This window comes from Cucumis sativus, unplaced genomic scaffold (genome assembly GCF_000004075.3).
Source record: "Cucumis sativus cultivar 9930 unplaced genomic scaffold, Cucumber_9930_V3 scaffold122, whole genome shotgun sequence".
NCBI classification, from domain to species: domain Eukaryota; kingdom Viridiplantae; phylum Streptophyta; class Magnoliopsida; order Cucurbitales; family Cucurbitaceae; genus Cucumis; species Cucumis sativus.
The window spans coordinates 58,475-70,933 of NW_022279527.1; the positions used below are offsets into that span (position 1 = coordinate 58,475).

At 35.1% G+C, this 12,459-nt stretch overlaps 2 protein-coding genes and 1 long non-coding RNA gene across 3 annotated transcripts; 2 read left to right on the forward strand and 1 right to left on the reverse strand.

The window, feature by feature from the left end:
* Positions 1-3,339: 3,339 nt before the first annotated feature.
* On the reverse strand, positions 3,340-3,858 carry LOC116405599 (pectinesterase inhibitor-like). The gene has a single exon (XM_031889534.1). It carries the CDS (start codon positions 3,856-3,858, stop codon positions 3,340-3,342), a length of 519 nt encoding a protein of 172 aa, XP_031745394.1.
* A 494-nt stretch (positions 3,859-4,352) lies between these two features.
* Positions 4,353-5,617, forward strand: LOC116405592 (peptide chain release factor APG3, chloroplastic-like). Its single transcript, XM_031889530.1, has 4 exons — positions 4,353-4,483; positions 4,577-4,732; positions 5,245-5,317; positions 5,432-5,617. The coding sequence occupies exons 2-4, from the start codon at positions 4,694-4,696 to the stop codon at positions 5,584-5,586; spliced, it is 267 nt and encodes an 88-aa protein (XP_031745390.1). The 5' UTR covers positions 4,353-4,483; positions 4,577-4,693; the 3' UTR covers positions 5,587-5,617.
* A 3,127-nt stretch (positions 5,618-8,744) lies between these two features.
* On the forward strand, positions 8,745-12,459 carry LOC116405602. The gene is made up of 3 exons (XR_004218705.1): positions 8,745-9,184; positions 9,437-9,546; positions 12,343-12,459. It is a non-coding gene; the product is annotated as an uncharacterized LOC116405602 (long non-coding RNA).

Genomic DNA, 12,459 nt, shown 5'->3' on the forward strand with positions numbered 1-12,459 from the left:
GTGACCCCTACGGATCTCTAAAAAGTAGTGTTGTACCAATATTCAGCCCAATGTATCCATTTTGACCATTCCTTAGGCCGTTCTCCACAAAAACATCGCAGATACGTCTCCACTCCCCTATTAACCACCTCAGTTTTCCCATCCGACTGAGGGTGATAAGCGGTGCTTCGATTTAATCGGGTGCCTGCCATTTTGAACATTTCTTGCCAAAAGTTGCTCAAGAATACCTTATCTCGGTCGGACACTATCGATTTGGGAAAGCCATGAAGTCGGACAATCTCCTTAACAAATATATTTGCTGAATCTGTCCACCACTACAAAGATGACTTCGAAACCATTCGATCTTGGTAAGCCCTCGATAAAGTCCATAGATATATCGCTCCAAATATTGTTTGGACTGTCCAGGGACAGCAGCAGTCCGGTGGGGGATAGTGCTAGGGAGTTGTTCTTCTGACATATTACACATTCCTCACAATACTTCTTAACATCCGCCTTCATTCCTTCCCAATATAGCTCACCAGTTGGTCGTTTGTATGTGCATAAAAATCCAGAATGGTCTCCAAGTACCGAATCATGGTAAGTATGTAGGATTGTGGGTATCAATGTAGATGTTTTGGACAGCACAAACTTATCCTTATATCTTAACATACCTTGTCGGATGGAGAATTTACCCTCTGTTCCTTCTTCCATTGCTTGTAGTTCTTCCATTATTTTGCTCAACTTTTCATCCGCTTCGACTTCCTTTTTAATCACCAGAATGTCAACCAATGTAGGAGCTGTTATGCTACCGAGGTTAACTGTAGGAGGCATCCAAGACAAGGCGTCTGCTGCTTTATTCTCCAAGCCGGGTTTGTAGACCACCTCAAATGAGTATCCCGTTAGCTTCGCTACCCATTTCTGATACTGAAGCTGTATCACTCTTTGTTGTAATAAGAACTTCAAGGATTTCTGATCGGTCTTCACAATAAATTTTCTTTCCAACAGATATGGTCGCCATCGTTGCACAGGCAAGATTACTGCCATTAATTCCCTTTCATATACAGGCTTGGCCCTATCTCTTAAGGCTAACGTATGGCTAAAGTATGCTATGGGGCGCTTGGCTTGGACGAGTACGACTCCTACCCTATATCTCGATGCATCTGTTTCCATTTCAAAGGTGGCATTGAAATCAGGCAACACCAAAACGGGCAGGGTCATCATGGCTTTCTGTAGTTGTTGGAGTGCCTCCTTAGACTCCTCAGTCCACTGGAATCCCCCTTTCCTAAGTAGTTGAGTCAATGGTGCGACAATGAAGCCATAGTGCTGAACGAACTTTCTTTAGTAACAGGTGAGGCCTAGTAATCCTCGTACCTCTCTTATATTACTGGGTATAGGCCATTCCCTGATTGCTCTGATTTTCTCGGGGTTCACTTCAACTTCTTGTCCTGAAATGATATGACCCAAATAATCAATACGTTCTTGCGCGAAGCTGCACTTCTTCTGGTTTGCATATAACTCATTCTTTCTCAGGATTTCCAATGCTAACCCAATGTGCTTCAGATGATTTTCCAAGTTCTCACTGTAGATTAGTATGTCGTCGAAAAATACTAATATGAACTTCTGCAAAAATGGTTTAAATATTGAGTTCATTAGAGCTTGGAAAGTGGATGTGGCATTAGTTAAGCCGAATGCCATAACCATAAATTCATAGTTTCCATCATGTGTTCGAAATGCTGTTTTTTCGATGTCTTCTCCACACATTTTGATCTGATGGAACCCCGCCTTTAAATCAATCTTTGAAAACCAGTTTGCTCCATTTAATTCATCGAAAAGCTCCTCAACCACCAGAATAGGGAATTTTTATCTTCAAAAAGTTCACCCAAATCAATGAATGAATAACCATGTTAATTGACTGGTTCTTTTTTTTATTTTATTTTGACATAATTACAACTAAGATGCACTTTTTTATTGAAAAGATACAAGTAAGAGGGTAAATTTTGAGTTTTCTCACTATATATGTTGCCAAAAAACCTGGTGTAAAGTGTAAGTATTTTCTTAATAATTTCATTTAAACCATGCTCAATTCTACGCAATATGAGTTTTGGTCCTTTATTATGAAAGTGCATATTTAGATTTGGTTACGAATGTTTTGTTTTATGAAAAAATCATTTGTGACTATTGTTTCAATCTTTTCAATTGAAACACGTGCACATATTCACGTGAAATATCTTAATTCTATTTAATTTTTAAATATGCTTTAGCATATAATAAACAAATATTATACAATATTAATGGTAAAATTATTATTTAAAAAAGAAAAAGAAATTCATTGTTGTAGTAATTAAATAATTGAATTAATGTATTAATATTTGATCCAATATTGTAATATATAGAATACGATAATTTTTTATTCTAATATGTCAATGTGAAATCACAAGAAATGATGCAATTTTTCACCATTCGTTACTACTTTGAATCAATTAAATCCCCTTTTGTGTGTGTTTGTTTTCTTTTGAACTTTGGGATTTCGTGACGTTTTTTTTTTCTAATGTGTAACTGCAAGAGTTTATTTTGTTTTTCTTTTACACGTACATTTTACATGTAAGTTTGGAGGAATCAATGCACCAATTTGATGTGTGTGCAACCATCTCCACTCTAAACAGAATGCATCGTATCTCGAAGATCAACTAGTCACATCCTATCAATATTAGTTACACATATTCAACATAAGGTTTTATTTTTTAAAATATAGAACTTTATTTTGTAAACTAAAAAATTGGAAAAATCTTCTTTCCAAACATTAAAATGGACACTTACAATAGAAAAGTCACAACTACGTTAGATCACAAAAAGTAATATAAATTTTTTTCGACAATTTAAGAATAAAATAGATGTATATAATTTTTTTTCTCCACGAGCGCATTTAATATAGTAGAGATTTCAACGCTGATTACAAATTTAGTTTACATCATGTCAAGGTAATATTACTCTGTATTTTTTTCCCTAAAAGAAGGTGTCCATAAATTTGTAACTTTTTGCTACTAAACCCAACTTTAATTAGTGTTTATGTAATGTTTTAAAATATTTATAAAATATAGTACAACTTTAGTAATTTTTCATCGGCAGGAAATTATCTATTAATATAAGTCTATTAGTGTCTATTAGGATATTATATTTTCAAATCTCGTCTTTTATTTAGTTATTTTGATTAGTTGGAATTATCTATTAATTGATTTTTTTTATCTAATTTTAAATTTTAACCAAAGTAATCAATTCCGATCACCATCCCACTGTAATGTTATTATTTTAAAAATTAAACTTCATTTTATTTATTGATTAAAATCTTCAAGTACATAGCCTTCAAAGAAGATTGGATATAACCAAAATAATGCTGCATATATCATTTAGAGTCTTGCCATTCTTCAAAAGCAACGATGTATCCTTAGGCGGCTGTGCGAACTTATCCTGACAGTCACCAATATTAGTCATGGCACCAGAAGTTACAATATTGACACCATTAAAGTCCCCAAGTGCCAAGTCCTTTTGGGCATTTTCAATGTCACCAATAGCTTCATCATAGCTCTCAGCACAAGACGAATATCGTTGCTTAAGTTGAGGATTGGTGGCGGTTTTTGCCAGTGAGTTGGCTAAAGTCAAAGATTTTTCAGCATTTGTATGAGCAAGGTTTAAGGTGTATACAGCCAAGCCTTTTAGATTTGTAGTGCCCGCAGATTTCAACACACTTGAACAAAATTGTGGATTTGAGGTTTTTGGACAGATGGTGGAAACGACGTCATTAGATGATGCCACATTTGAAATGATGGTGAACGAAAGAACTCCAACGAGAGAGATAATAATGAGACAAGAGTTATTGGCCATTTTAATTTTTCTTTGTTGTTTCCCGTCCTTATTGATATGATTCATTTGATAAATACATATATATATAGATGAAATTTAGAGAAATTGTTTGTTTTTCTTATGGAGGAGAAATGGCAGTTGTGATTACATAACTAAATAACCCATTCTAGTCTTTTGTTTGGTACTTTTATCTTGAAATAGCCCACCCAAATCAATTCATGAATAATCACATTAATTGTCTTTTTTTTTTTTTTACATAATTACAACTAAGATGGGTTTATTTTTATTTTTATTCAAAAGATACGACTAAGATGTTAAATTTTGAATTTTCTCATCAATCCATTAGAGGTGACCTATGCTCCAATCTTTTCTTACCAACAATTTAGGCCTTATAAGTGTATAGAAAATTGAACAGTGAATAGGATAGTTAGGCTTTGTAAAACTTACAAGTTACATAGTCCAAACTCTGATGTCTCTTCCGTTCCTGTCCTGCTTTGATTTTACCCCTTCTTTTCTCAAATACATTTTTCTACATTGTCGTTTCTTCTTCTCTAACTCATTTTTTCCAATTATATAACATGTCCGTATGTACCAGAAATACAGTGAGCGGAATTCATGGAAGTTTTTCCCTGTTTCAAGTTCTAAGGTATGTGCCTCCAGACATCCCAGAAGTCAATATCCTAGTGCTTTCTGTATATATATTGAAGAATTTTCGTTGTTTACTTTTCTGGCTGAAAAGGGGGGACACGAAACTTATGTGACAGAAATCAAAGGATAACGTGTCTACAGTAAATCGAAATAAGAGTCTGGTTTTCATTGAGTTCAACGTATTCCTCAAACAGAAACACAGGGCCGTATGCATACTTCTACGACTACAGTAGTCATCATGCTAGAGGTAAACTATTCCATAAGTTCACTATAAATTGTGAAATAAGAACTGTCTGATACTTGTCAAATAAGAATTGCATGCGTTAATCAGACTAATGTGTGGTAGAATATTACCTGAATTTGCTAAGTTTGTCCTGGACAGTTGTCTAATGTTAATTCTTTCCCCATTTCCTTTATAGGTCCCTGATATGCTATTGTGCTCCATTTTTGCCATTAACAATTATAATGTGAAAAGCTATCTCTCTGTTAAAAATACCTAGATGATGGATTAATGTGGAGTGGCCGATTAAAATGTTCTGTCATATCACACAGTGCCTTAACATGAAAATCCAAGTGCATTACTATACAGTTATCCTTATATATAGTTGATATTCATAGTGTTCGTACTGTTTCTCTGTAGGAGTGTTAACAATTTAGATATGATAATTTCTCTTATTTGACTTTGTTCTCCGTTGCATTTGCATCTTGATCAGCTATGTTTATCTTGATTTGTTGAGCTTATGTTATTATTGCATCTAGGCAGATGAAGTTGAAGTAGTGATTGATCCGAAGGACATTGAACTGACTACTGCAAGATCTGGGGGCGCAGGAGGTGTAACTTTACTTCAAATATTGCTTGCAATTAGCTCTCTGAATTTGTTCTCATAAAACCAAAAAATGGTAGAATAACCTTTCTATTTATTTCTCGTTGTCAATAATTATGCAGGGCGAAATGTCAACAAGGTGGAGACAGCAATTGATCTTTCCCCAAGCCGACAGGAAACCACATTTTTTGCACTGAAGAAAGGACTCAACTTGAGAATAAGATTCGGGCTTTTCTATTGCTACGAGCCAAACTATGAGCATCCATTACAATCATAGCATTTCTCACATCATCGTATAAATTACGTGAATGTGCACCTCATTCATACAATTTTGTATTTTTCTTTTTATGAGTACAAATTCGGGTAGAGGGATTTAAACCTGAGACCTCTTGGTTCTAAGTACATACATACAGGCGTTAGTTGAGCTTGGTTGACAATTTCTATACTTTTTTAAGTAACAAATAATTGGAGAAATTTTGTGGCTATATTTATGATTTTTCTCAAAGAACTTAAGGATCTTTATTTCCATTTCTATATATTGTGGGAATTTTTGCAGACATTGATATGGGTGAAACAAAGAAAGTAAGCGAACAAACTAATATTGGACAGTTGGAGTTCAGCCCTGCACGACCCTTTGACAAAGCCCTTCCCTCACTTCTAGCCACCATTGTCCATTGTTCACACCTAACACAACCTAGTGGTAGCATGTCACTTCCTCCTTGCCAGCCAGTTCACCCCAGCCTGTAGGTCAGTCAGCCTGTTATAAAAGAAAAAAGTCAATTTTTATGTTCTCCCCAACCGACAGTGAGCTTCACGGTGACATCTATCCTAATCTACACTGACTTTCACCCTACTTCGACCACAACCAGACTTTCATAGTTAATAGGGTGGTAATTTTGCTGGTTTCGACATTATGTACATGCATGAGTTTAATCACCCCTCCCTCCTCTTTTCCTTTTCAGTTATGAGATTAAAGTGAGGGAATGACAAGAGAAGATCATGAACCAACGAAATTACAGGTAATTATTGTTTTTCTTTTTTTCCTTAACTCTTTTTAGCCTTTGGAAATATTTAGCAAAGAACTCATGTATGATCTGCATTGAGACTGTTCTTGAGTTGCTTTCATCAGACAAGTTTATGAAGTTCTTGTTGTTGGTTTGTCATGATTTTGTTTCAATTTTTCTGGGAAACTAAGAGTTGTTACTCTTGATTTTTTTTCGAGTATTTCTCAGTCTAAGAGTAATTTATCACTAAGCACATGATTTTGTTGGTAACATGCAAGATACAACCTGAATGGAATATCAAATACCATAATGTATTTGTCAGATCATGCAAGACAACTATATATACAAGCAGATAATTATGCTTATAGTAGCAATCGGCAATAAAATTATTTTTAAAATTTATTTCAGTGTTCTAATTACCTTGTTATCCTAATTCCTATCTTCTTTCGCCTTGCAGATGTGTTGAAATTTGTTGTCAGAATCTGTTTGAATGATGAACTTCATGCATACAATTGTTGTGGTTGTCACAACTGGAATCTATTAAACAAAATCAAATACTTGATAATAACTACCTCTCCACACTGTTATGTTTCTTGTTTTTTCGTTTTCAATAATTTGATCGGTTTTAGACTTTTGATTTATTTTCAATTAGAAGTAAATGAATGAAGGAAAAAGATAACAGAAAAAGTTGATTTTACTTTTACTATCATTTTCCTATGCTTTTTAGTTTATGGGGATAGATATTTGTTGGTGTTCCTTTTCTTAAGTTAGAAGAAAAAAGTTGGGGCATAACTTTACATGGACAATCAAGTCATTTTTTTTCTTAATTTGTGTCTTTTATAGCTAAAAGAAGAAAACTTAAGAATTACATATAAGTAGTATAAAGTCCTAATATAAGCTTGATAAAAAAATTTCCTTTAATTTTTACTCTGTTTATAAACTTATGAGGTTACAAATTGCAATATATTTTCTAATACCATATTATGAATAATTTGGATAGCTGGTTGTGTTTGAAAACTGTATCTTCTTCCATCGTCATTGGTTTATCGTTGCTTTCTTTTCATTTTTGTTAAATTTCAACAAATATCAAGTTGATGTGACTTTTATTGTAGGATATGGGTAATGTTTACAATTTCAAGGATTAGAACTTTTCGTTTATGTTGTTTATCAGACCTTCTATACATCTCTACAATTATATGATCTTTATGGTGAATACATTGTGCAAGGCCGTATATTATAAGATCAATACTGTTTTTTAAAGGAAAGAAAAATATATAATGTGCTACACACCAAATTTTCTTCAAAGAAAAAAAAACAAATTAAATATGTTTCATACTTTCTTTTTGTAGTTTGTGATCCTAGCTAAACTCAGGTTAAAGAGTTATGTTTATATTTGTATATTTGAATGGAGTTAATTGCAAATACAACGATTAGATACAAAATATTTGCATATGTAACACATATTGTATTGCTAATATAAATATATCACTCATAGATTTTGCTATAATTATACTTGTTTAAACATACTAATACACACTTAATCTTCTTAGTTCAATAATGGTATGGAGTGGAACAAACTTCCTACGTTAGGATAAAAGGGTCACACAAATTACCTTCGTAGTAAACTTACTTTTGACATTATTCATTTAACTTAGGGTAAGTATAATGGATTAGCAATTTTATGAATAATAATTAAGTATATAACAATATCTTTTAAAAATTGTAAATGTAGCAAAATATATTTGTGATAGATTTATATCGTTAATAGACTCTTATGGCTTATAAGCGAATGACATATGTGATTTAAAATAACTGCAGCAATTAGTTTAAAATGTTGTTATATATCTACGAATTTCTTAATTGTTATATTCATTTGTCATTAGTTGTATTTAAAAGGGATGACCAGAAAAACATTAAAACAAGAGGTTTACTTTTGATAAAAGAAAATTTTAAATTTAAATTGCTAAAATAGCAAAATGTGCATGTCTAAGTGAAAATTATTCAACAATAATCACGGTCGAACTCAAACTCCCAAAAACAATGATTACATTTATTCCCTAATTTGCTAATTCATTTTGGATTAGGTTTATTTTTGACAACAATAAAAAAATTGAGGTGTGGAACAATGATATTATAAATGCCAAAGAGTAGTTAAGATGCAAAATATAAATTTATATTTGCAATATTAGGTCAAAATGAATGATAATTTAGTTAGATTTTTGTCAAATAAATAAAAATGTGAACCATACCAAAAGCAAATATAGATGCTTTTTTATTATTGAATTTTCATAGAATAAATAATAAAAAAAAGTAAAAAATATTTGCCTTTTAACTTTTTCTTTTTTAATTTTCATAGAAAATATTTAATCCAAAAATTAAATAACTCTCCTCCACGGTCAATTTTCTTTTCCCTCTTCTTCAACCTCAACGGTCTCTTTTATTTCAAATTTCTTTCCCCTTTTTCTTCTCCATCGGTTTACTCTGCCTCTCATCTCCCCTTCTCTTCTTCGTCTTCCTCAAACCCTGCGATTTCCTATCTCTCAAATTCCGTTTCGCTCTTCCTATACCTCCAAAATTTCGCTCTTCCTCTCTAACGTGAAGCAGCCAAGAAACTCTATCTTGCGACATACCCATCTCGTCGATCCACCACTTTCTTCTTCTTCTAGCCTTAACGGTGCCGAAATCAAGGGCCGCAGACCCCCTCGGAAACCCAAGTCTTCCAAAGAAAATTCTCCACCCTCAGATCGGTTTTCGATTCCAAATCCTGAAGAGCCCGCTTCCACCTAGGCCTCCCTCTTCTAACCCGACCGTTCCTGAGAGTTCGCTATCACATACTGCTTTTTTACCTGTGTTGTTGAATCCCGATCCAAGGTAATGCTAAAATAATGTTGCTAATATCTGGAATATGGTATTACTGAATTTAGTAAAAATAAATAAATAAATAAATAAAAGAAGTATACCTGTAACAACTAACAGTTGTGAGCACTGTCGGAAAAAGGCAATGAATTTGTAAATCGAAGTGCAGATAGTTCTGTTGTTTAGGATGGAAAAGCATGAGTATCACGTTTCTATTCAACGGACTGTACTTGTAAAATTTAGGCTCATAATCATTTTATTATGCAGAGACTGGCAGATGGTTTAAGTAGCTGGTTCCGGAGGCAGAAGCTAACAGGTGCAGCTGGGGAGCGCTTGAAGGAAGCACGCAATATCAACCGATCACTCTCACAACTCGGGTAACCGATCAAAACTATTGGGAGATATTTCAAATTTCATTTAAGCAGTGATCTTTCCAATGATTTTTTTCTTTATTTATTTTTAATGTCAATTAGTTGGCTAATTATTTATCAGAATGCTTGTTGATATCGCTGCATGTTTTATTTTGTAATGTTTGTACTTTTTAGTTGTGATTTGTGAATATGCTAGGATTGATTTGATTTGCTCTTCTGACTGTTAAGATCGGAATGATGTTTTGCGAACTCCCAATACTTCTACCGGAGACACTTGCATAGACAAATCAGCAGCCAAATCTTTTGAAATTGGGAATAATGGCCTGTTTGAACCCACGACCTTGCAAAGAACAGAAACATGAAAAGACCGGGTGTATAAGCGATTCCTTGGAAGGGCCAAACGGTATGCAACGAAACGAATTCGTGCCACGATCATAAATGAACCAATGAATCTTGGGGCCAATTTGGAGTGCTTAAAACGGCTGAGAGAGGACTTTCGGTAAGGGCGTAACTTCACATAAACCCAATCATGAACCTCAAACTGCACCTCCCGTCTTTTAGCATTAGCATATTTAACCATTCGCTGCTGTGCTTTCAGTAAATTGGCCTTCAAAACGCCCAAAATTTAATCTCTTTCTTTCATCAAATGGTCTACTTCATCATTCACACGGCGCTCGAGCCCTTCACATATGGTAATATAGAGGGGGGTGGTCGCCCATAGAGGGCCTCGAAGGGGGTCATCAATGTGGCTGTACGGACTGTTGTATTATAGCTCAATTCAGCCCAAGCTAGCCATTTAACCCATTGTTTAGGTGTGTTCATAGAAAAATACCCTAGATACGTCTCCACCCCTCGATTGACAACTTCCGTTTGACCATCTGTTTGGGGGGTAAGTGGTGCTTCGTCTCAACTGAGTTTCCAACAACCTCCACAACTCTTCCCATAATAGACTTGTGAAAATACGATCACGATCCTACACTATACTTCAGGGGCATCCATGCAAACGAATAATCTCTCGCATAAAAACAGCAGCAACCACTTTTGCACCAAATGGATGTTTCAAGGGGATGAAATGTGCATACTTGGAAAGAAGATCCGCAACTACAATATAACATCATAACCCTCGGATTTGGGGAGGCCCTCAATAAAATCCATACTAATATCTTCCCACACACGATCCGGAATGGGTAATCTTGAAGGAAACCAGCCGGAGTTAAAGACAAGTATTTGGCTTGTTGACACACGGAACATTCAGCAACATAGATGCGGATATGGGCTGTCATACCTCGCCAATATACCTCCCTTGCTAGCCTTTGATATGTTTCAATGCACCATGATGTCCCCCTATCTGGCTGTTATGGAATTCAGCTAATAATAAAGTAATATCAGGTGAATCCTCCTCCTTGTACGAATATCCCTCTGGAGCTTGTTGTCCATTTATCAAGGATAGTCGAATATTGTTAAGAGATTCATTTCCAGCCACTTGATCGATGAAAACTGAAGGGTTTAGCCCGCCACAATACTTACGAGGCCCAATTCAAATACCGGTGGTAATCTCTATAAGGCATCGCCGCTTTGTTTTCCAATCCTTTCTTGTACTCAATCACAAAATCATACCCCAATAGTTTAGCGATCCATCTCTGATTTCTCCCCCGATAGCCCGTTGTTCAAGAAGAAACTTCAAACTTTTCTGATCTGTACGCACCACAAAAGGCTTACCAATAGATATGGTCCGCCATTTTTGAACAGCCAGCACTATTGCATAAGCTCCCGTTCATAAACAGCCTTAAACTATGGGTAATAGGTAAAGCTTGACTGAAAAGGCCACTGGTCGTTGATTTTGCATTAGGAACAGCCCCAATACCCACACCGAAGCAATCAGTTTCCAGCACAAAACTTTGTGAAAAAATCAGGAATACCTAGCATCGGACAGACATCATTGCTGACTTTTAACTGCTGAAAATGTGTTCTCGGTCGTCTCATTCCACTTAAAGTTACCTTTTTTAACAGTTTGTGTCAAGGGGGCAGCACAATAGAACCGTAGTTTGCAACGAATTTCCGATAATACCCCGTTAGCCCCCAAAAAAAACCCACCTAGCTCCTTCACGTTCTTGGGGCTGGCCATTTAACCATCGCTTCTATTTTTTGTTGGATCCGCTGCCACCCCCTATGAAGAAATAACATGGCCCAAGTATTCAATTTTGTCAACCGCAAATTGGCATTTTTTAAAGTTGGCTACCAGTTGATGAGCTACTAGAGTTTCCAAAACTATTGCCAATTGGTGCAAATGCTCGTCCAAGGACTTGCTGTAAATTAAGATGTCATCAAAGAAAACCAAAACAAACTTGCGTAAATATGGGCGAAGAAACATCACTCATGATTGATTGGAATGTTGCCGGAGCGTTTCAACCCAAACATCATCACAAGGAATTCATAGGGCCCCTCGTGGGCTTCGAAATGCTGTTTTGTGAACATCGGCTGCCCGCACAAATAGAAAAATATCAGAATGCTTGTTTTTCTTTATTTATTTTGTAATGTCAATTAATTGGCTAATTATTTATCAGAATGCTTGTTGATATCGCTGCATGTTTTATTTTGTAATGTTTGTACTTTTTAGTTGTGATTTGTGAATATGCTAGGATTGATTTGATTTGCTCTTCTGACTGTTAAGATCGGAATGATGTCAATTAATTGGCTAATTATTTATCAGAATGCTTGTTGATATCGCTGCATGTTTGTACTTTTTAGTTGTGATTTGTGAATATGCTAGGATTGATTTGATTTGCTCTTCTGACTGTTAAGATCGGAATGATGTTGCTCATCTGAAAGTAGGCAGCATCATGTGGTTGAAGACTTGTAGAGTATGGAGAGTGAATGGTCAAATTTGAGGAATCATATCTGCTGGCTTTGTAGTCCAAA

What these genes read in the sequence shown, in the direction of transcription:
- LOC116405599 (XM_031889534.1), bottom strand. Translation starts at nt 3,858, where the DNA reads ATGGCCAATAACTCTTGTCTCATTATTATCTCTCTCGTTGGAGTTCTT.
- LOC116405592 (XM_031889530.1), top strand. Translation starts at nt 4,694, where the DNA reads ATGCATACTTCTACGACTACAGTAGTCATCATGCTAGAG. An exon ending in CAGTAGTCATCATGCTAGAG is followed by an intron (nt 4,733 to 5,244) that starts GTAAACTATTCC and finishes TATTGCATCTAG; the next exon opens with GCAGATGAAGTTGAAGTAGT. An exon ending in AAGATCTGGGGGCGCAGGAG is followed by an intron (nt 5,318 to 5,431) that starts GTGTAACTTTAC and finishes ATAATTATGCAG; the next exon opens with GGCGAAATGTCAACAAGGTG.